Source organism: Patella vulgata, chromosome 2 (genome assembly GCF_932274485.2).
Source record: "Patella vulgata chromosome 2, xgPatVulg1.2, whole genome shotgun sequence".
Lineage (NCBI taxonomy): Eukaryota > Metazoa > Mollusca > Gastropoda > Patellidae > Patella > Patella vulgata.
The window spans coordinates 92,265,941-92,287,480 of record NC_065880.2 but is presented as its reverse complement, the minus strand read 5'-3'; the positions used below and the strand labels follow the sequence as shown (position 1 = coordinate 92,287,480).

General features: G+C 36.1%; 1 protein-coding gene across 3 annotated transcripts in view; it reads right to left on the bottom strand.

Moving 5' to 3' along the window:
• Nucleotides 1–208: 208 nt before the first annotated feature.
• The window catches only part of LOC126810043 (regulatory-associated protein of mTOR), a 38,534-nt gene continuing 17,202 nt past the window's right edge, over nucleotides 209–21,540 (bottom strand). For 2 of the 3 annotated variants that reach the window (XM_050534976.1, XM_050534977.1), the window contains 13 exons: nucleotides 19,132–19,361; nucleotides 18,338–18,438; nucleotides 17,765–17,906; nucleotides 16,081–16,294; nucleotides 14,899–15,013; nucleotides 12,245–12,369; nucleotides 11,583–11,690; nucleotides 10,114–10,220; nucleotides 9,164–9,294; nucleotides 8,492–8,578; nucleotides 7,633–7,749; nucleotides 5,585–5,714; nucleotides 209–4,759 (listed from right to left, as the gene is read on the bottom strand). In XM_050534976.1, the coding sequence (XP_050390933.1) occupies nucleotides 4,685–4,759; nucleotides 5,585–5,714; nucleotides 7,633–7,749; nucleotides 8,492–8,578; nucleotides 9,164–9,294; nucleotides 10,114–10,220; nucleotides 11,583–11,690; nucleotides 12,245–12,369; nucleotides 14,899–15,013; nucleotides 16,081–16,294; nucleotides 17,765–17,906; nucleotides 18,338–18,438; nucleotides 19,132–19,361 (1,682 nt within the window). In that variant the 3' untranslated portion in view covers nucleotides 209–4,684. The remainder of the gene's footprint in view (nucleotides 4,760–5,584; nucleotides 5,715–7,632; nucleotides 7,750–8,491; nucleotides 8,579–9,163; nucleotides 9,295–10,113; nucleotides 10,221–11,582; nucleotides 11,691–12,244; nucleotides 12,370–14,898; nucleotides 15,014–16,080; nucleotides 16,295–17,764; nucleotides 17,907–18,337; nucleotides 18,439–19,131; nucleotides 19,362–21,540) is intronic. The other variant, XM_056098973.1, reaches the window with a different exon arrangement.

The window sequence follows — 21,540 nt, the reverse complement described above, 5'->3', positions numbered from 1 at the left end:
TATAATTACAATTTTTCTTTCGTGAAATTATAATTTAAATTTTGTGAAATTATAATTACAATTTTAACTTGTAAAATTATAATTACAATTAATTTTGTGAAATTATAATTACAATTTACTTTTGTGAAACTATAATTACAATTTTAATTTGTGAAACTATAATAACAATTTTAATTTGTGAAACTATAATTACAATTTTAATTTGTGAAACTATAATTACAATTTTAATTTGTGAAACTATAATTACAATTTTAATTTGTGAAACTATAATTACAATTTTAATTTGTGAAACTATAATTACAATTTTGTGAAATTATAATTACAATTTAAATTTTGAGAAATTATATTCAACATTTGCATAAATCTAATTATCTACTCACAAATTACAATCTATGTTGTGATTTATTGAACTAACTTTGAAAAATTGAAAATTGAAAGGGGTTCACTAGTCTGCAGGGCAGGATTAAGCTTGCATGGGGCAACTAGCTGAAAAATGTGATCCGGGTCCCTGGCTAAAAATTCCCCAGGGGCCTCTGGCTGAAAATGGCACTGGTGCTCTTACAGCGGGAACATAGTTTTTTTGTCAGTATGGTAGGTAGATAGATATATTTGGTACAAACATATACAACTAAAGACGTTTTTGTGAACCGATTAGATTAGACCGATTAGCTATTATACATATTTGTGAACCAAGTTGATTATGCTAATCGTTACATTTGTGAGATGATTTAACTCAACTGATTAGGCAAATCGAACTAATCGTCCCAGGAGGTGTTTAGGCGATTAGATTTGACTTCTTCAAAATGGCGGAATGTTCGACGTTGTAATTTTTAATGCTTATTGTTGTTTTTCTCCATAAAAAATGGGTTTTTTTAAAACGCATTTGAAGTGTTTAATGTTAACTTTATAGTCCACAAGAATGTTAGATCACCTCTAAGCAATTTTATTCATTTACAGTTTTTTCAATATATTCCTCGATCCTAGGTTTTCTCAGGACACTTTTTACATGTTTTGTCACTTCAGTTTTCAAAAAAATACTTGAACTTGTTGGACATAGGAGATTGTTTCTAACGGCAACCATTTTTCCTTTTTTGCGTAGATAACCTTCATTTGTCTTTAACAAGTCATCAATAATTAGCAGAGCCATTTTTTTTTTCTGATCGGTGTCCGTGATGGCAGCCATCTTACCAAATCGTAATTATCAAATTTCACATTTGTGGACCATAGCTAATCAAATCGAAATCATACCAAATCGTACTAGCAAATCAAAACCTTATCTAATCGACTCACAAAAACACCAATAATAAATGACATTTATGCTACAAAATTTATTTAGAACTAATTTGGGGGCACCTGGCTGGAGCTCTGTCAGCCCCCACCACCCATTAATCTGGCCCCTCTAGACCGTGGTTTCCCTAGCCTACAAAATACTATAATAGTATGCGTAGGAGGAGCAGACTGTAAATAACTGTACAGGCAATGTGGTAATCTTAGATTATTTATACTAGATGAAATATTGGACTCTAGAGGCGATTTAATCTGTATTTTAACTTGTTTAATAATCTCGTGTGTTGTGGGAATTTTAGATTTCATTGAAATGCACAAGTAGGAGGGTATCTTTATTTTAAGTTTTTTAATAGTCTGGTGCCGTATCAATATAAATAAATACCTTCCTATATTACCTATATTCATACACTACAATTCAGGTAATGGTTTTCTATGATTCTCAACAAATTTGAAAATTTTTCCAACAATGGTTTGAAAGTAAATATTAAATACAGAAACTCCTGCTAACCACACAACTAAACGATACCACCAGAGAGTTGTAGCGATAGTAATCTAGGTACATATTCAACGCACATTTAGCTAACCACACAAGTAAACATACCACCAGAGAGTTAGTTGTAGGATAGTAATCTAGGTATACATTCAACTCACATTTAGCTAACCACACAAAGTTAAAGTAGAATTACAATCTATTAAATAATATACTTCAAAATATACAAAATGCACCAATAATTTCTAAAAATAAGACAAAATGAATTACATATTTTAAACTGTACAATGGGGTGGGTGTGGGTGTGGGGTGTGTGGGGGGGATAATAGGGTCAAAAAAACAAAATACCATCGACCCTCTCTAGTGCATTAAGTTTGAGTTTTCAAGCATCCATCTATTCTTGACATGAGTAATTTATTAAAATTTCTATTTTGACATATTTGATTTTAAAACATTAATTTGAAATAAATCAATATGAAGAAAAGATACTTAAATAGAAACAGATTATTCGTCCTTAACCCGTTGACCTGTGATCTCATAAATGACCACGCCTCCTACTGAAGCTCCCAGAAGTAATTTTGTCGTCTTTTTGAATTCATTACATTGGCGTTCCCTGACTGGCTAAAACCTCTAGAATATTCAGTAGAATATATATCATTGTCTAAATATCAGATTGGTGATGATATCTGGAGAGAGAGAGATAGAGAGAGAGAGAGAGAAAGAGAGAGAGATAGAGGTAAAAAAATAGTTCACCTAATCCACCAAGAATAGGTACTTGATATTCATACTTTACTATTTTGAATTACATTAATTACCCTTAAAATAAGTTTGGATCTCAAAAAATGTGCTTTAATTCAATAATATATTAAGCCTAATAATTTGGATCTAAGAGAGAGAGAGATGGGGTTTAACGTCCACTCGACACAAACTAGGTCATTTCAGGACTAACATATGGTTCAATTTTATTTCAATAATTCACTTGCGCGTAGCGGTCTTTTGCAGTGGCAGAAAACCCAAGAGGTTGGACAAGCGACCTTATTCCTTGTCACGTTCAAGTAGGCAATCGAAACCACACAGGACAGACCTTATTATTTCAGGCCACGTGTTAAACCACTAGGCCATCTAACCCCCAACTACAACATAAACAAAAAGTAACTATCATCTCGGACCTTAGTCAAGAAATCTTACACTAAAATACTTTAAGGATGCAGCTTTTTCATTGGCCAGGAGCTAAAATTTATAGTGAGATTTTTAATTGTTAGCCAATTAAAAGGCTGCGTCCTTAAATATTTCCGTTTAGGTTTCCATGAAAAAGGCCTCAGATTTTTGAAGACAGTAATACAACAATATCAATATGGCCAGAGTGAAATAAGTCAATGAACTGGAAGACCAACTAAAGTGAGCATGTGTTGTAAAATATCACTAATAAAACAAGTCTACAAAATGAAACACTTCCTAATGTACATCTTAAACAATCATGATATCTCAGATAGCGTTAAAGTGACGTCCATTTTAAACAACCCTGATACCTCAGATAGCGTTAAAGTGACGTCCATTTTAAACAACCCTGATACCTCAGATAGCGTTAAAGTGACGTCCATTTTAAACAACCCTGATACCTCAGATAGCGTTAAAGTGACGTCCATTTTAAACAATAACGATATCTCAGACAGCGTTAAAGTGACGTACATCTTAAACTATCGACATACCGCAAATATTCAGGATAACTTTCATTCGTAGATCAAACTTTAAGAATTACGATAAATTTACACAGTAAATATTATATCATTAAGATTGACTTGTATAAAACAGCGTGTACTATTCATGTATTACATATAGCAAATATCAATTGGTTTTATAAGGATAAATATACCAAAATCTACCTTTTTTAACCTAGATGTTATTTATTGTAGTTTTACCTTTTCTTCCTAACTTCACTAACGAGTCAATATTGACCTGGTTATGAATCATGATACGAATCGAATCGTAACACCTGAATCGCAATACGTATTGTATCGTAACTGCAGTGGTAATACCCAGCACTAGAGTTGGTACATGTATTTTCTACCTGTATTTATAAGGTGGATACGTATTCTTACAAACTAGTATCAGAATGTAATCATCCATGGTAAATAGCAGCACAAATAGAACAATAAATATACCACAGGTTATCTTTTTCAATATCGTGTTCTGTATTCAATAGGATTAATCTTGATTATCCAGAACAGTATATTCATATTGTGATCTGTATTCAATAGGATCAATCTAGATTATCCAGAACAGTATATTCATATTGTGATCTGTATTCAATAGGATTAATCTAGATTATCCAGAACAGTATATTCATATTGTGATCTGTATTCAATAGGATTAATCTAGATTATCCAGAACAGTATATTCATATTGTGTTCTGTATTCAATAGGATTAATCTAGATTATCCAGAACAGTATATTCATATCGTGATCTGTATTCAATAGGATCAATCTAGATTATCCAGTACAATGAGTACATCAGTGACTTGACTACATTAGATGCATATATCAAACGTTTTTATTCATTGCAAATGGCTTTCAAATCATTCCAAATTACAAACAGCAAAAACATTCAACATGCAACGGTCAACTTCTTGCAACAGTCAAAATACAACTTCTGGCACCGGTCAACTTCTTGCAACGGTCATTAACATGCAACTTCTTGCTAAATTAAGAGTTGAGGTGGAACTTAATTTTCCCGGAATTGTTGAAAAATTTATCATTAAATATTTCCTGACTAAAGAACATGTCGTCCACATATCTATTTATACTTATAAAAAGAAAACAACAATAACAACAGTCTGTTGAGATATGGCAACATAATAATAAGATATCACAAAGTTTATAAAATCTGGTTATAGTATAGAGTTAGGGTCAGCTTCTTCTAGTACTAGCAGGTGTCGAATACACTGATACAAACGAATCTGTACTTCCTGCGGCTAATTTAACCTGTCAAATAAAAAATACAAAAATATACTATGGGTTCTATGGCGACCATATATTCCAACCATGACCGGTTGTTTTAAAAATTTAACGGAAATGTCTTGGGATCCATGATTCAATTTACACAAGCATATTTCACTGTGAAACAATTACATGCAAAGTAAAAAATATGAGTAAAATAATAATTTTCTATTTTAAGTCATCTACAATCAGTGAAATGAAATGAAGTTTAACGTCCTACTGTTCTGCTCCTAACCTGGGCTAATGAAGACGGGCATACGCCATACAGTGTGCTATGAGGGAAATTTTGCCCGGACAGCGGCACTACGGCCTACTCTTATATCGAATTCCAACTGCCAAGGGATCTTTTATGTGCACGCCAATGTGTACACGGGACCTCTGTTTTTATCGTCCCATCCGAACGACTAGACAGCTTTCCTTGTCAGCCCCTCCGTCCTGCATCATACAATCAGTGAAAGAAAGAGTTTAATGTCTACTTGACACAAATTAGGTCATTTCAGGACAAACATATGGTTCAATTTTATAATTTTATTTCAATAATTCGCTTGCGCATAGGGGTCTTTAGCAGCGAGAGGAAACCGGAGGCCCCGAAAAAACCTTACAAGGCTGGATAGGCAATCCTACTCCTTGTTATGTACAAACAGGAAACCACGCCGGAAAATCCTGATGAACTTTCTTGTCTAACACCAGAAACAAACCCACGACCTTCAGACGAGCGAGCGTTTAATTCACTTAGTCACCGTGGCTCCATTTTAAATATGGGTTTTCAAGTAACAATATATCAGATGTGGAGAGAAAAATGTTACTTACAAAATAAGGATGAAAAGCTAGACAACTGATGGTGCCTATTCTCTGTCCTAGAAAACCTTCGTGGTATTTTATCGTGGATAGATTGTCACCAGATTGATTATATACCACAATAGACTGATTTAACGCTCCACTAAAATAACAAATATATCATCATTGACTACATTAAACATTATATACTCAGGTCTGATCATCATTAAACGCAATATGTGTGGCGGCATAGGAAAACCCTTCACATGGTGAAAATTTTAAAAAAATTGTTTTGGGTATGTGTACATCAAGCACAAATTGGGGATCAAAATGGTCTATAAATGATCAAAATCGGTTGAAAACTTTTGGAGATATTCATAATTTAATACAAGAAAATGAAACTTTCGGAAGAAAAATGAAAGGGGAGAAAATGCAGTTTAAACATAAATGTTGATATTTCACAGTTTCTGGGCAGTTTATAGCACTCATTTTAACGCAATGTCACACTATTTTATATTTACATTAAGAAGACAGTATTTATCTTTGTGCTAAGAAATATTGACAATATTTTGGTGTTTTAGTTACTGTGTCTTCGAAACTTGAAGGGGGTTTAAATGTAGAGAAATCCGATTTTCTCGTGGGCGCCGCCATCTTGAACAATTTGTAAACAATGGAATACGACTAGTGTTAACGTATTTTGGTAAATAACTGACTTCTTTTTATTGCACCTTATAGTGAGAAATCTACTCAAAACAGGACGTAAAAGTCGAATAATTGAGACAAGGGAATGGACTTGTTTGTTTGATGCACGTGGGAACTATTTCTTTTGTATTTATGCGCACTATAGCTAGTATTGTACTGCTCATTGCAGGCTTTATAATGATGTGTGATATGTGTGAGTGTGCAAAAAGGCAACTTTATAAAGACGAAATAGGCCGACATTGTTATGGCACCGGCACCATTCTGCAAGTCTCAAACGGTTCAGAATTATTTCAAAATAAATGTATTTAAAATCATTTTTCTGTTTCACAACTTTGTAGTTTCATAGATAAATGTTTAATAAATGTAAATATGTCAAGAACGGAAAATTGACCTATATATTGTTTGCCATTGTATTTTGGCATATATCTCGGATTGAGCCATCGCGACATGTGAAGGGTTTTCCTATGCCGCCACACATATACTCAGGCCTGATCATCATTAAACACTATATACTCAGGTCTAGAAATAGATTGGTTAACAATCTGATTAAAATACAGATTTATATTTCGTTTCGTTTTTTATACTTTCGATGGCCTAAACTACATGAAGATCTGACCAGTTGTAGCGATAGGTCACGTCAGAGGTCACATGAGCGGCTTTTGACCCTATGACGTCAGATATTTGAATAACCAATCAGCGTTGATGTTTCTAGTGGGTTACCCATCAAAACTCGCCGTAACAGACGGTTTCATTGGCTAATCTCTCACATCGTCCAGAACACAGGACCTCAGTTTTCCGTCCTAGACACTGGCCTTGCCAGGTCGTCAGTCCTGCACCAGTGACAAGGGGAAGCCTTGCCAGGTCATCAGTCCTGCACCAGTGACATATGGAAGCCGTGCCAGGTCGTCAGTCCTGCACCAGTGACAAGGGGAAGCCTTGCCAGGTCGTCAGTCCTGCACCAGTGACAAGGGGAAGCCTTGCCAGGTCCTCAGTCCTGCACCAGTGACAAGGGGAAGCCGTGCCAGGTCCTCAGTCCTGCACCAGTGACAAGGGGAAGCCGTGCCAGGTCCTCAGTCCTGCACCAGTGACAAGGGGAAGCCGTGCCAGGTCCTCAGTCCTGCACCAGTGACAAGGGGAAGCCGTGCCAGGTCCTCAGTCCTGCACCAGTGACAAGGGGAAGCCGTGCCAGGTCCTCAGTCCTGCACCAGTGACAAGGGGAAGCCGTGCCAGGTCCTCAGTCCTGCACCAGTGACAAGGGGAAGCCATGCCGGAAAATGCTGAGGAACTTTCTCGACCAACACCGGGAGCGAACTAGTGTTTTACTCAATACGTCACCGCCACTCCCTAATATTATCATATAAATCAAATGGCGTCCTTACCATGCTATAACATCAGCTCGTGGATGAACCTCCATTGATGTGAGACTCGTCTGTGTAGGGAAATTACTAACAGACTCGGTAAACCTAGGGTCCCAGAATCTTATATCCCCACCAGTACTATTAAAATAAAAACAAAATAAAGTAATTTTCTTACAGTCTCCTGTGTGAGGAGAATATTACAGATCTCCACCAGTACTATCAAAATAAAAACAAAACAAAGTAAAATCAAAAGGTTTGTTAATCTAAATTTCTTACACTCTCCGATGTGAGGAGAATATTACACCAGCTGATTAAATCTAATGTTATAACTATATCCACTTTTTAACAAAAACCAATCGTAATCTTTTAATACGAATATTCAAACCAATTTTACAATACAATTATTATATTGATTTTATTATAAAACTCCCTACCTCTGGAGTGTGTGAGTGAGTTAGTTGTATTTTACGGCTGCTTCCATCGAGGTGATATATCGCAGACAAGCTACCTCTGGATTTATAATTAGCCTTATAACCCTCTCATGGGTGTTACCTGAACACCTTTATCTGTCCCTTTGTTATGACACGGAACAGTATGAAAACCCAGCACAAGGCATTCTAGTTTACCACAGACATGGATACTAGCATATCAATCAAAATGATCAGTTAACAAGCTCTGTTACAACCCTGTAGTAATTTCTCAGACCCCGTTAAGAGGGCGACCCCCGGTGACCCTGCCAATTGATGACGACTGCAATCCTGCCGATTTTTAGCAATAGTCTGAAGAGTTCAATACGACTGAAACTAATCACTGATACTCGGGATAACTGCCATATGAATTCAAGAAAAAAAAGCTTTTTAAAACTGATTTTAATACTTACCTAGCACTAACAATTTTTCCTTCTGTGCCTTTTTGTAGATGAACTTTAACCACCATACTGCCATGTTCTTGTAAAGTCATCACACGACTGTAAAATAATCAATATCTTATTTAAAGATTCATTCTGTAAGAACTAAATCTGCCTGTTGCATGTCATTTTTCTAGCTTCAGATGTTATATCAATTATTAATTAGGCATTTATTAACATGGCACGACCATAATCAATTATCTAGGCCATCGAATGGCTTAGACATTTAATAATTTAATGACGAAATCGAAACAGTTATTTATAATTTAAAAACTGAAATTCTGCCATTTTGTTTGTGCACGTTAAAGATCCCCTGGGTTTTGAATTCAATATAAGAGTAAGCTGTAGTGCCGCTGTCCGGGTAAAATTTCCCTCATAGCACACCGTATGGCGTATGCCTGCAGCTATCTTCATTAGCCTAGTCGGACCAGAACTGAAATGAAATGAAATGGGGTTTAACGTAGTACGTTTTTCTCCATTTCATTTCAGTTCTGTTTTATACTAGCATGTATAAGAATTACAGTTATTTTTAAGACACATCCTTCTGCAGTCGGCAGCAACATGATCCGTGCTATATCATCTTCATACAATAATTTACCATCACATTTTTACGAACAATCATATTTTAATTATTAAATTACTAACCATTCTGAAGGAGCAAGTCTTCTATCAAATAATCGAACTGTTCCGTCACCACAACCAGCAATAATTAATGATCTACCACTACTATCACATGATAAACTAGTTACACAACTATCAGCTCCCGTCGGTATATCCTATAATATATAATAACATTCATTTTACTCAATTTCAAATCGGGTTTAACGTCCTACTTTTCTGCACCGACTGGGCTAATGACGACGGGAAAGAGAGTGAGAAATGGGGTTTAACGGCCACTCGACGCAAACTAGGTCATTTCGGGACTAACATATGGTTCAATTTTATTTCAATAATTCGCTTGCGCGTAGGGGTCTTTAGCAGTGGGGGGAAACTGGGGGGAAACTGGAGGAACCGGAGAAAACCCACGAGGTTGGACATCCGACCCTACTCCTTGTCACGTACAACTTGGGAATCGAAACCCGCCAGTTGACTCAATGACAGACCGTATGATACAGCGCACGCGTGCTAACCATTCAGCCATCCAACCCCCCTACATTCACTCAGACAGCTGTACTATGGCCTTCTTTTATTTCACAGTCCAACTGTCATGCCAGTGTGACCACAGGACCTTGATGGTTCGTCCCATCTGAACGACACTGTTATTGTCAATCTGATTCCATATTCCAACTTTCAAGGGATCTTTTACATGCACGCCAATGTGTACACAGGACCTAGTTGTTTTTGGGGCCATCCAAATAACTTTACACTGTTTCTTATCATGTCTTCAATCCTGCACTACCATCAATGGGGAAACCACGCTGGGAACTTTCTCCCTCCTGATTATCGAACCAATGTCTTACTCAGTGAGAGAGATAAATGGGGTTTAACGTCCAGTCGACACAAACTAGGTCATTTCGGGACTAACATGGTTCAATTTTATTTCACCTGTAATTTGAGTGAGAAACCGCGGCTACCGCTTTTAAATGTAAACATACCTGTAATTTGAGTTCTTTTTGTGTATCCCAGATTCTAATAATTCTCACATCACCAGATGATATTAACATTCCTGTTTCTTGTTCCCATTCTGTCACTAAACCAGAACCTGAATTATAAAATAATAAAACAATTTATTTTATGATCAGTAGTGGAATACCGCGTTTTATCAGTGAAATAAAAGTGTTATTCCAACACGCAAGCGTATTATTGAAATAAAACTGAACCATATGTTAGTCCTGAACACGAACTAGGTCAGTTAAGGACTTATATATGGTTCAATTTTATTTCAATAAATCGCTTGCGCGCAGGTCTTTAGCGGTACGAGAACTGGGGAAAATCCCCAAGGTTGGACAGGCGACCCTACTCCTTGTCACATACAAGCTGGGAATCGAAACCATGCCAGCTCACTTAATGACAGACCTTATGATCTAAAGCGCAAATGTTAGACCACTCGACCCCACCCCACTTCTAAGAACAGAATGAATCTGACTTCAATATTTCATCTTCATCCTTCTTAAAAGTTCTTCTCTCAAAAAACTTTCATGTATAATGTCTTACCTCTAGTTAATGGTAACATGTCTTACCTCTAGTTAATGGTAACATGTCTTACCTCTAGTTAATGGTAACATGTCTTACCTCTAGTTAATGGTAGCATGTCTTACCTCTAGTTAATGGTAACATGTCTTACCTCTAGTTAATGGTAACATGTCTTACCTCTAGTTAATGGTAACATGTCTTACCTCTAGTTAATGGTAACATGTCTTACCTCTAGTTAATGGTAGCATGTCTTACCTCTAGTTAATGGTAACATGTCTTACCTCTAGTTAATGGTAACATGTCTTACCTCTAGTTAATGGTAACATGTCTTACCTCTAGTTAATGGTAACATGTCTTACCTCTAGTTAATGGTAACATGTCTTACCTCTAGTTAATGGTAACATGTCTTACCTCTAGTTAATGGTAACATGTCTTACCTCTAGTTAATGGTAGCATGTCTTGCCTCTAGTTAATGGTAACATGTCTTACCTCTAGTTAATGGTAACATGTCTTACCTCTAGTTAATTGTAGCATGTCTTACCTCTAGTTAATGGTAACATGTCTTACCTCTAGTTAATGGTAACATGTCTTACCTCTAGTTAATTGTAGCATGTCTTACCTCTAGTTAATGGTAACATGTCTTACCTCTAGTTAATTGTAGCATGTCTTACCTCTAGTTAATGGTAACATGTCTTACCTCTAGTTAATGGTAACATGTCTTACCTCTAGTTAATGGTAGCATGTCTTACCTCTAGTTAATGGTAACATGTCTTGCCTCTAGTTAATGGTAACATGTCTTACCTCTAGTTAATGGTAGCATGTCTTACCTCTAGTTAATGGTAACATGTCTTACCTCTAGTTAATGGTAACATGTCTTACCTCTAGTTAATGGTAACATGTCTTACCTCTAGTTAATGGTAACATGTCTTACCTCTAGTTAATGGTAGCATGTCAGATAAAGCTTGAAATGTTGTCACTAATTCTTTTCCTTTGCCTTCATCTTCCATATACTTTCTCCAGATTCTAACAGCTCCATCATCTGAAATCAAATGGGGGTTTAACATCCTACTCATCTGCAACGACTGGGCTAATGAAGACGGGCATAAGCTATACAGTGTGCTATGAGGCCTATTGTTGCGCACTGAATGGGATAATGAAGACAGGCATATGCCATGAGTTAAATTTTACTACTTTCATTGAGAGAGAGTTTAATGTCCATTCATCACAAACTAGGTCATTTCGGGACTAACATATGGTTTAATTTTATTTCAATAATTCACTTGTGCGTAGGGGTCTTTAGCAGTGGGAGGAAACCGGAGGACCCGGAAAAAATCCACGAGGTTGGACAGGCGACCCTACTCCTTGTCACACACAACCGGGAAATCAAAACCACGCCAGTTGACTCAATGACAGACCTTATGATACAGCGTGCACGTGTTAACCATTCGGCCATCCAACCCCCCTGAACTCAATTGAAATTGATATTATTTTAGAGATTAAACCTTCACAACATTGTAGTTATTTATAATAGATTCTAAATCCTTGAAATGCCATCCGAGACTATAAATTAGGTACCTTAAGACTATAACTTACCTGAACCACATAATAATAAAGATTTGTCATGAGCATTGACAAAATCCATGGCAGTTATACGGCTATGTTTTGGGTTTTCATTATTTAAATAGCTTAATTTAGTTCCTTGTTCCCAATCCCATATACTGAAATAAAACAAAATAAATATAACATTGATCTGATGAAAGTAACAATCTGATTAAAACACAGATCTTATTCCGTTTTGTTTCGTTTTTATACTTCAAAATTGTACTTGTCTTTACTACACTTTCGATGGTCTACACTACATGAAGATTTGACCGGTTGTACTGGAAAGTCGTGTCAGAGGTCGTACGATGTCCCTATGATGTCAGACATTGATTAATCAATCAGTATTGACATTTCTAGTGGTTTACCCACAGCTCCCTGCATCGCACGCCAAGAAGTCGCCGTAACAGATGGTTTCATTGGCTAATCCCTCACGCCATCCCTCACGCCTGTTAGGCCACACAAAATAAATGTCTTGTTTCTCGGGCAACTGACAGCTGAAACTGTAGGGAGGGAGGGCGGTTTCTTTTTTTTTTTTACTCATTGATGGTGCAAAATAAAATTTGGCTATTGCTGAAAATTGTTGGGGCGGGAGGGCGGTCTTTCTTTTTTTTTTTTTTTTAAATGAGAAAGTCATTACTTGTTTACGTTTTTGCTTTCCGTTATATTCAACTTTATTGTACATACTTAAAACATAAACCCAAAATCAAGTCTACTAAAACACTGAGACTGAACACTGACTGAAAGGAAAATAATTTTCCATATTTAATTCACATAATTGAAATTGGTTTAAAATAAAATTCCATACGACTATGTAATAGCCCTCCATAAAGACAACAATATTTTTAAAAACTAAGCCTCTTTCACCAGGTGTATCAAAAATAATAATCATGGTAAACAGTATTTAAAACTAAATCTAGTATCGCCGGTTTATTTATAATTATTTACCGAATTCCAACCAATGCATGTCACACCGTGTCATCGGTATTGGAGATTGCCGGAAATACTGTTTCTTGGGATATTCGGTGTGTTTCTCAGGATATTCGGTGTTCTATCCGGTGTTTATATTGAATGATTATTTAAATCTAACTAACAACTGGTCAGTAAAACCATCAAATCGGTAATCCAATTATTATTTTCCGGATTATCGAAACTACCGTAAATGTGCTAATAATGACCCAGATTCTAAGGTATGCATTATGACGACTATCGTCATCGTATCGTATTCTTAGCTATAATTAATTAACCTGTTCTACGGTTCATTATTTTATCAATAGGATTTTCCAAACAAGGACCGACTGAAGCCGGCAATAATGAGCCGAATACGATCGAATGATTGAAATATTGTCGCCAATGACTTTTAACACGAATCAAATTCTAGTTTATCAGGGGAGGTAATTAATATCACGTGATACAAAATGGAGGTTCTTTCGATATCAATAAAAAAGGCAAATCTGCCAAACTTCGCCATTGTTCGGATAAAAAAGACAGCATGTTCATCTGAATCAGTTTTAATACATTTGAATAGATATACATGTATGGCGGATGTAGGTACATGCGGGATATTTTTTTTACGACTTGCTTGTCGATGTGCGGGCGGGCGTTACATATTTATTTTTTTTCATCAAGACTAATAAATAGACTGCACGCGCAACCAATTTTGCGTGCGGACGGTGCCCGAGAAACAAGTTATTTTATTTGTGTTGCCTTATATAACAACTCTTTCAGATCCAAGAGTAGTACAGATAAATAAAACAAAATTTTGAACTATAAAAAAAGAAAACGAAATAGAATCTGTGTTTTAATCAAATTGGTTGACACTAACATAAAAGGAACAATTGAATTTTGACAGAGACAAATTAATTGAATTGTGACAGAGACAAATTCAGAACATGTACCATCATTCTGCTTTGACTTCTTTCAATTCGAATCGAAAAGTGATATTTCACAATCACTGTCAAAAAAAGCATGGGAATTTTGTCTAAACTATATTGAACATGAGATTTTGTCCTTTTCCACATTGGACAATGGATTTGACTATCTAGTTTACATAGGATTTTTGTCTAATCTACACTCACTGAGTGAGTTGGATTTTTGTCTAATCTACACTCACTGTGTGTGTTGGATTTTTGTCTAATCTACACTCACTGTGTGTGTTGGATTTTTGTCTAATCTACACTCACTGAGCGAGTTGGATTATTGTCTAATCTACACTCACTGTGTGTGTTGGATTTTTGTCTAATCTACACTCACTGTGTGTGTTGGATTTTTGTCTAATCTACACTCACTGAGCGAGTTGGATTATTGTCTAATCTACACTCACTGTGTGTGTTGGATTTTTGTCTAATCTACACTCACTGAGTGAGTTGGATTATTGTCTAATCTACACTCACTGTGTGTGTTGGATTTTTGTCTAATCTACACTCACTGAGTGAGTTGGATTTTTGTCTAATCTACACTCACTGTGTGAGTTGGATTTTTGTCTAATCTACACTCACTGTGTGTGTTGGATTTTTGTCTAATCTACACTCACTGTGTGTGTTGGATTTTTGTCTTATCTTTAATGTGTATTGGATTTTAGTCTAATCTACATTGTGTCTTAGATTTTTGTCTGATCTTTATTGAGTATTGGAATTTTAATATCTTACCTAACCCCTTCTTTATCACCAACAGCTAAATATGATTGATAGGGATGAAACTTGATGACAGATGGTATACCAATATTACGATTGACAAATACCTGATCATCTAATCTATTAAAACCTGTAATATATATATATATACATTATATTACTTCAACAGTTTATAATCTATTTTATCACCCAATAATACATTCTACAGTAGATATAGCTTGTGTGATATATTTCATAATCTACTGCGATATATCTCCTTAGGAGATTTGTCAGTTGAAAAGGAACTACTTTTTTTTATTTTCAAATAACAGTTCATTTCTTATGAAAATTAACTTTTATTTTTAAAAAATGAACTATTGTTATTCAATTGACCTTGATGGAAACACTGGGCCAATATAAAGGACTTTGCAATGGTTGAATTGCTGTCAAAAAATGATGTATCACTACGCCGTAATGTTCAGTAAAAGTGAAATTGATAGCAAAGAATTATATTTATCTATTTGTGCATGTAAGAAGGGTTTGGGTGATAAATAAAATCTCCTACTCGTCTTTTTTGATATCAAAAAATATCAAAACTCGTTGATAAAGTAAAAAAAAATTGGCACAGCCTCGTTTTTTGTTTCTTTATCAACTTGTGTTGATATTTTTTGATATCAAAAAAGACTGGTAGGAGATTCTCTATAAAACTTGTAATATATATACATTATATTACTTCAACAGCTTATAATCTAATAAAACCTGTAATAAATATATATATTACTTCATCAGCTTATAAAATAATATACTGGTCTATTCTCAGGAGGGGGGGGGGGGGGGTAGTGGCCTATTGGTTAATCAATCCGATTAAAACACAGATCCTATTTTGTTTTGTTTTTATAGTTCAAAATTTCGTTTTACTCGTCTTTACTACACTAGGATCGAGGAAGAGTTGTTATATAACTCGCGTTCTGGATGAAGTGAGGGATTAGTCAATGGTGACTTTTTGGCATGTGATGCACAGAACTGTGAGTTAACCATTGGATAATCAATGTCTGACGTTATAGGGTCAAAAGTCGTTTGTACAACCCCTGACACAACCTTCCAGTACAACTGGTCAGATCTTCATGTAGTCTAGGCCATCGAATATATAAAAAACCAAAATATAAATCTGTATTTTAATCAGATTGAAATATTAGTTAATAGAAAACAAAAAAATACCTGCTCGTGTCTGCTCCTCTCTGGCTTCTTGTCGAACCCGAGAGTTACGGAATAATCTGAAATCTCGTTCTTGATGTAACCCACTCTCAGGATCCTTCTCTTCAGATAATCTCATCACAGGTTTAGCAAAATAAGAACAACTCCATTGAAAGAACTCGGTACAGACATCCCCAGCTATTTTAGTAGGTGGGGGTTCATCATCTTTGTCATCTTTCTGGAAATATATATTTTTATTAAAGATATAGATCTGTATTTTAAAGATACATTATGGGAGATAAGATAAAGAGCTGGCAGTTCTCACTATAATAGTTAAAAACTAGATAATGTAAAGCGAATATGCTGAAAATTTCAGCCAAATTGATCCACTCTGAACCAAGATATTAGCAATTGAATTTTAGGCCTAGCCTCTATCATCATTACTAAAGTCGGTACGATAAAAAACATAGTCTTGATTATCTTATCTATTTCTTGACTTAATCATGAATGAAAGTTGAGCAGAATATTGGATCCTAATCCAGTAAATATCGCAGGCTAGCGATGACATCGAGAGTTAATTATGGTCTGGATGAGTTAATTAATGTCTAATTAATAATTTATATAACATTTCCGGTCTAAAGAAAGACCTGTGATAGGCAGAATTAGCTCTTGTATAATGTATGGTTAAAGTTACATTAGTGTCATATTGTGGTATATTCTATATCATTGTGGTCTGAAACCTTATACTTAAGTCGAAACAAGTTGTCTCCCTTATGTTGTAGTTCTTCTGCCATTTTGAGTAATAAAGTGAGTAAATGTAACATTAGTTAAAAGAGATAAATCTGTCTATTGCAAGTCTTTCTATAGGCTTCAGATGTTATAGAAATTATAAATTAGACCTTTATTTACATGACAAGCACAAAATCAACTCCGTAGACCCTCAGATGGCTTGGATACAGCTTGGATTTAAACAGTCGTCCGTTTCATGATTAAATCAATAAATGGATGACCAAGCTAACATTTACCGTTAATTTCTGACGTCACTACCGGAGACTGCCAATGAAAGAGAGAAATGGGGTTTAACGTCCACTTGACATAAATTAGGTCATTTCGGGACTAACACAGGGTTCAATTTTATTTCCATAATTCGCTTGCGCGTAGGGGTCTTTAGCAGTGGGAGGAAACCGGAGGACCCGGAGAAAACCCACGAGGTTGGACAGGCGACCCCACTCTTTGTCACTTACAACCAGGAAATCGAAACCCCGCCAATTGACTCAATAACAGACTTTATGATACAGCGCGCACATGCTAACCATTCAGCCATTCAACACCCCCTGCCGATGAAAGGACTGACAACAGTGGGTAAGGTAGGCATTGAGAATGTTACTTGATAATTGAGAATATGTGGGCGGAGTTATCGTCTGTCAATCAAATGATCGGCTATTCTCGGAGACGGTGTGGAGAGAGTTGATGTCTATTTCTAGTCTAAACTTCCAACAGTGACAATTCCGTTCAGAATAAAGAAATTTGACTGAAATTTTTAATATTTTCTCTTTTGAACTATTATATCAAGAATGGCCAACTCATTATTAAACTCTAAACTAATGTATCTTTAATAGATTGTCAGACAGAGAGAAATCTGGTTTAACGGCCACTCGTTACAAACTAGGTCATTTCGAGACTAACATATGTTAAAGAATAAACTTACATGACTAGGACCTTTATCAAACATTTTCCGTGATCTAGGAAACTGTACAGAATGTGGATGGGATCCAGGTTGTCTAGATGGTGAGTGGAGATCACGATTTTTACTTTCTTCCATCGTAGATCCGTTATTCTGTGGTGGTGTACTAAAATCACATCAATAAAGGACCAATAATTCATATATATCAATTCCTTGCTACATGTGTATTATGAGAACAGTTCTGGCTAACTATCACAGCCCTTGTTTGGAATAACATCACGTTACATAACAATTAAAAGGTTTTACTATCATTTGTAAAGAAATGAAATGAAATGAAATGAAATGGGGTTTAACGTCCTACTGTTCTGCTCCTAACCTGGGCTAATGAAGACGGGCATACGCCATACAGTGTGCTATGAGGGAAATTTTGCCCGGGCAGCGGCACTACGGCCTACTCTTATATCGAATTCCAACTGCCAAGGGATCTTTTACGTGCACGCCAATGTGTACACGGGACCTCGGTTTTTCGTCCCATCCGAACGACTAGACAGCTTTCCTTGTCAGCCCCCATTTGTAAAGAGGGTTAAAGTTACTTACCCTATTATCATTTGTACTGGAGGTTTATTAGAAGGACTTGATGGTGCTGAATTGGTATTTTGAATAGATTGCATTGGTTTAGGTTTGGCATTAGTCGATGCCTGTAAAACAAATAGAATTTTAAATATGTGTACATTTATGAATTTATTATTGTATTATCAAGAAGTTTGCTTTAAAAAATTTTTTTTTTTTTTCAATATTTTTTTTATTTCATTTGTGTCCATTGGAGATCTATTCATTCAAACAAGTTTCCCCTTGTGTCATGGAGGCACCGTGGCTCAGTGAGTTGGCTTGAAAACCTGGAGATCCTGAATTACATCGAGGTACTGGCTCGCTAGTCTGGCGGTCCCGGGTTTGATCCAGGTGTTGGCCCAGAAAGTTCTTTAGGATTTTCTGGCATGGTTTCCCCTTGACAGTGGTGTAGAACAGAGGGACTGGCATGGTTTCCCCTTGTCAGTGGTGTAGGACAGAGGGACTGGAATGGTTTCCCTTTGTCAGTAGTGTAGGACAGAGGGAACAATGTCTAGTCATTTGGATGCAATGAAAAGCTTAAGCCCCTGGACGAACACGTAAAAAAATCCTTGACAGATGAAATTCAATATAAGAGTAGGGCTGTAGCACCGCTGTCAGAGCAAAATTTCCTTCATTAACCGGTCTGAATTCACAACTAAGTGTGTATTAAACACAAATGAAATGAAATTGGGTTTGACTGTTCTGCTTCAACAAATGTGTTGTACGAAATGAAATGGGGTTTGTCTGTACTTCTGCTCCAACACGTGTATTTATACACTTACCCGATGTTTGACTGAGTTGACGATGGCCTTGGCCATTTCTGCTACTTCTGGGTGAGCATCCATGGCTAGTTGAAGTAAAGTCCGCCACACACTGAGATAAACATTATTAAAGCTTATTGCTGATCCTGCAAGTGAAGTACTCGATGAAAATCTTCGTGATCGTTCGAGAGATCCGTCTAAACCTTCGAGATTTGTTGTGCTGCTTTGCGTGAATATGGTGCTTAGATTAGCTGTGTGAAGATAAGGATTATGCGAAGTCAAAGGTCAAGCAGGTTAAAAGTATATATTATATTTAGGGTTATGATTCATTAAAAGATTGATGTGTTATTTGCCTTTACGCTAAAATATTAAATCTCTCAAGTCTTAATCCATGCTAAATATGTGCTCAGATTGATAATTTAACATTTAATTAGGAAAACAAAATCAAAATACCAACGCTACATAAGAGAGTGAGAAATGGAGTTTAAAGTCCACTCAACACAAAGTAGGTCATTTCAGGACTAACATATGGTTTAATTTTATTTCAATAATTCGCTTGCGCGTAGGGGTCTTTAGCAGTGGGAGGAAACCGGAGGATTTGGAGAAATCAACGATAAATTAACTCCTAGCTTGGATTCAATCTGATTAAACCAAGCCATCAGGTTTCTCCACAATCAATAAAAGATGTCAGCACTTGAGCAGCATAGATCGATGAAATTTCAATTGTTCATAACTTTGTAAATATTGAACGGAATCGAACCATTTTTTGGACTGATATTCTTATTAGAGATTCAAATTTTACAATATTATAATTTGCAATGGATTGCTATAGCGCTAAATAACACATCAAGCCTTTTAAATATATTTCAGTACTATATATTTGGCATTCATTTCATGACAGTCTATATTTAAATAGATATAAAATATACATAAAATATACAGCAATCAGGTAAATATATAAGAAGAAAAAAAAGATCATTTATTTTGTTACCGTATTCTTCGGTGGATTAGGCACATGCGTAGAAAAGGCACAGGTGTTTCAGGAAAAAATAGATGTGAATGGTATAGGCGCACCCTTCTACAGCGCCTTGTGAAACATGTATCATACCATACGTCCCAAATCCACCCGCCAGTTCCAGTAACTGGGTCAAACTATAATCATTACCGATATTTAGCCCTATCAAGCTTTATATATATTTTTTTTTTCAACAGCATCAGCCTTTATGTCAATTATATTGAAGGAATTTGCTCCAATTTAACTTTAGACATTAATTCTGGCGCTTAGTCAAATTGTTGTTAAACTTCCACCCACAACAAATATGGCCGTCTATTACATCCTGTTAATTTCATGAGTAATTGGCTGTGATAAATGGTTAGATTTTGATGATAAACAAATGAAATATTAGCTACAGAAATGATTTTTAATGATCAGCTACTCACGACTAACTAAAAGAATTAATTTGAGAAACGACAATTCTAGTTTACATCACGTACGCTGACAATCAAACGATAGTACCCATGGCCCCACCCATTACATGTGACACGACAATACCTCAATCGATTGGTAGTCATTTAGATCTACCAGTTACGTAAAATAATAGAATTTTGAATACCAATCAAAGAAACCATAATTTTGTTGACTACAAACAACTTCATAGAAAATACAATAATTGGAGAGGGAGAAATGGGGTTTGACGTCCACTTGACACAAACTAGGTCATTTCGGGACTAACATATGGTTTAATTTTATTTACATAATTTGCTTGCGCGTAGGGGTCTTTAGCAGTGGGAGGAAACCCACGAGGTTGGACAGGCGACCCTAGTCCTTGCCACGTACAACCGGGGATTCGAAACCACGCCAGTCGACTCAATGACAGACTTTATGATACAGCGCGCGCAGGCTAACCATTCAGCCATCCAACCCCCCAGACTATAATTGGTAAAAAATAGTTCACCTAATCCACTGAAGAATACGGTATGCAATATTCATTCCTAATTATTTTGAATTACATTAATTACGTTTAAAATAAATTTGGATCTAAAAAAATATGCCTAATTCAAACTTTATACATTAATAATATATTAAGCCTAATAATTTTGATCTAAGAGAGAGAGAAATGGGGTTTAACGTCCACTCGACACAAACTAGGTCATTTTGGGATTAACATACGGTTCAATTTTAATTCAATAATTTGAATGAGCGTAGAGGTCTTTAGCAGTGGGAGGAAACCGGAGGACCTGGAGAAAACCCATGAGGTTGCACAGGCGACCCTACTCCTTGTCATCTACAAGCGGGGAATCAAAACCACGCCAGTTAACTCAGTGACAGACCTTATAATACAACACGCATGCGCCATCCAACCCCATCCAATAAGGCCTGTCATTGAGTAAACTGACTTGGTTTCGATCCCCCAGTTGCATGTGACAAGG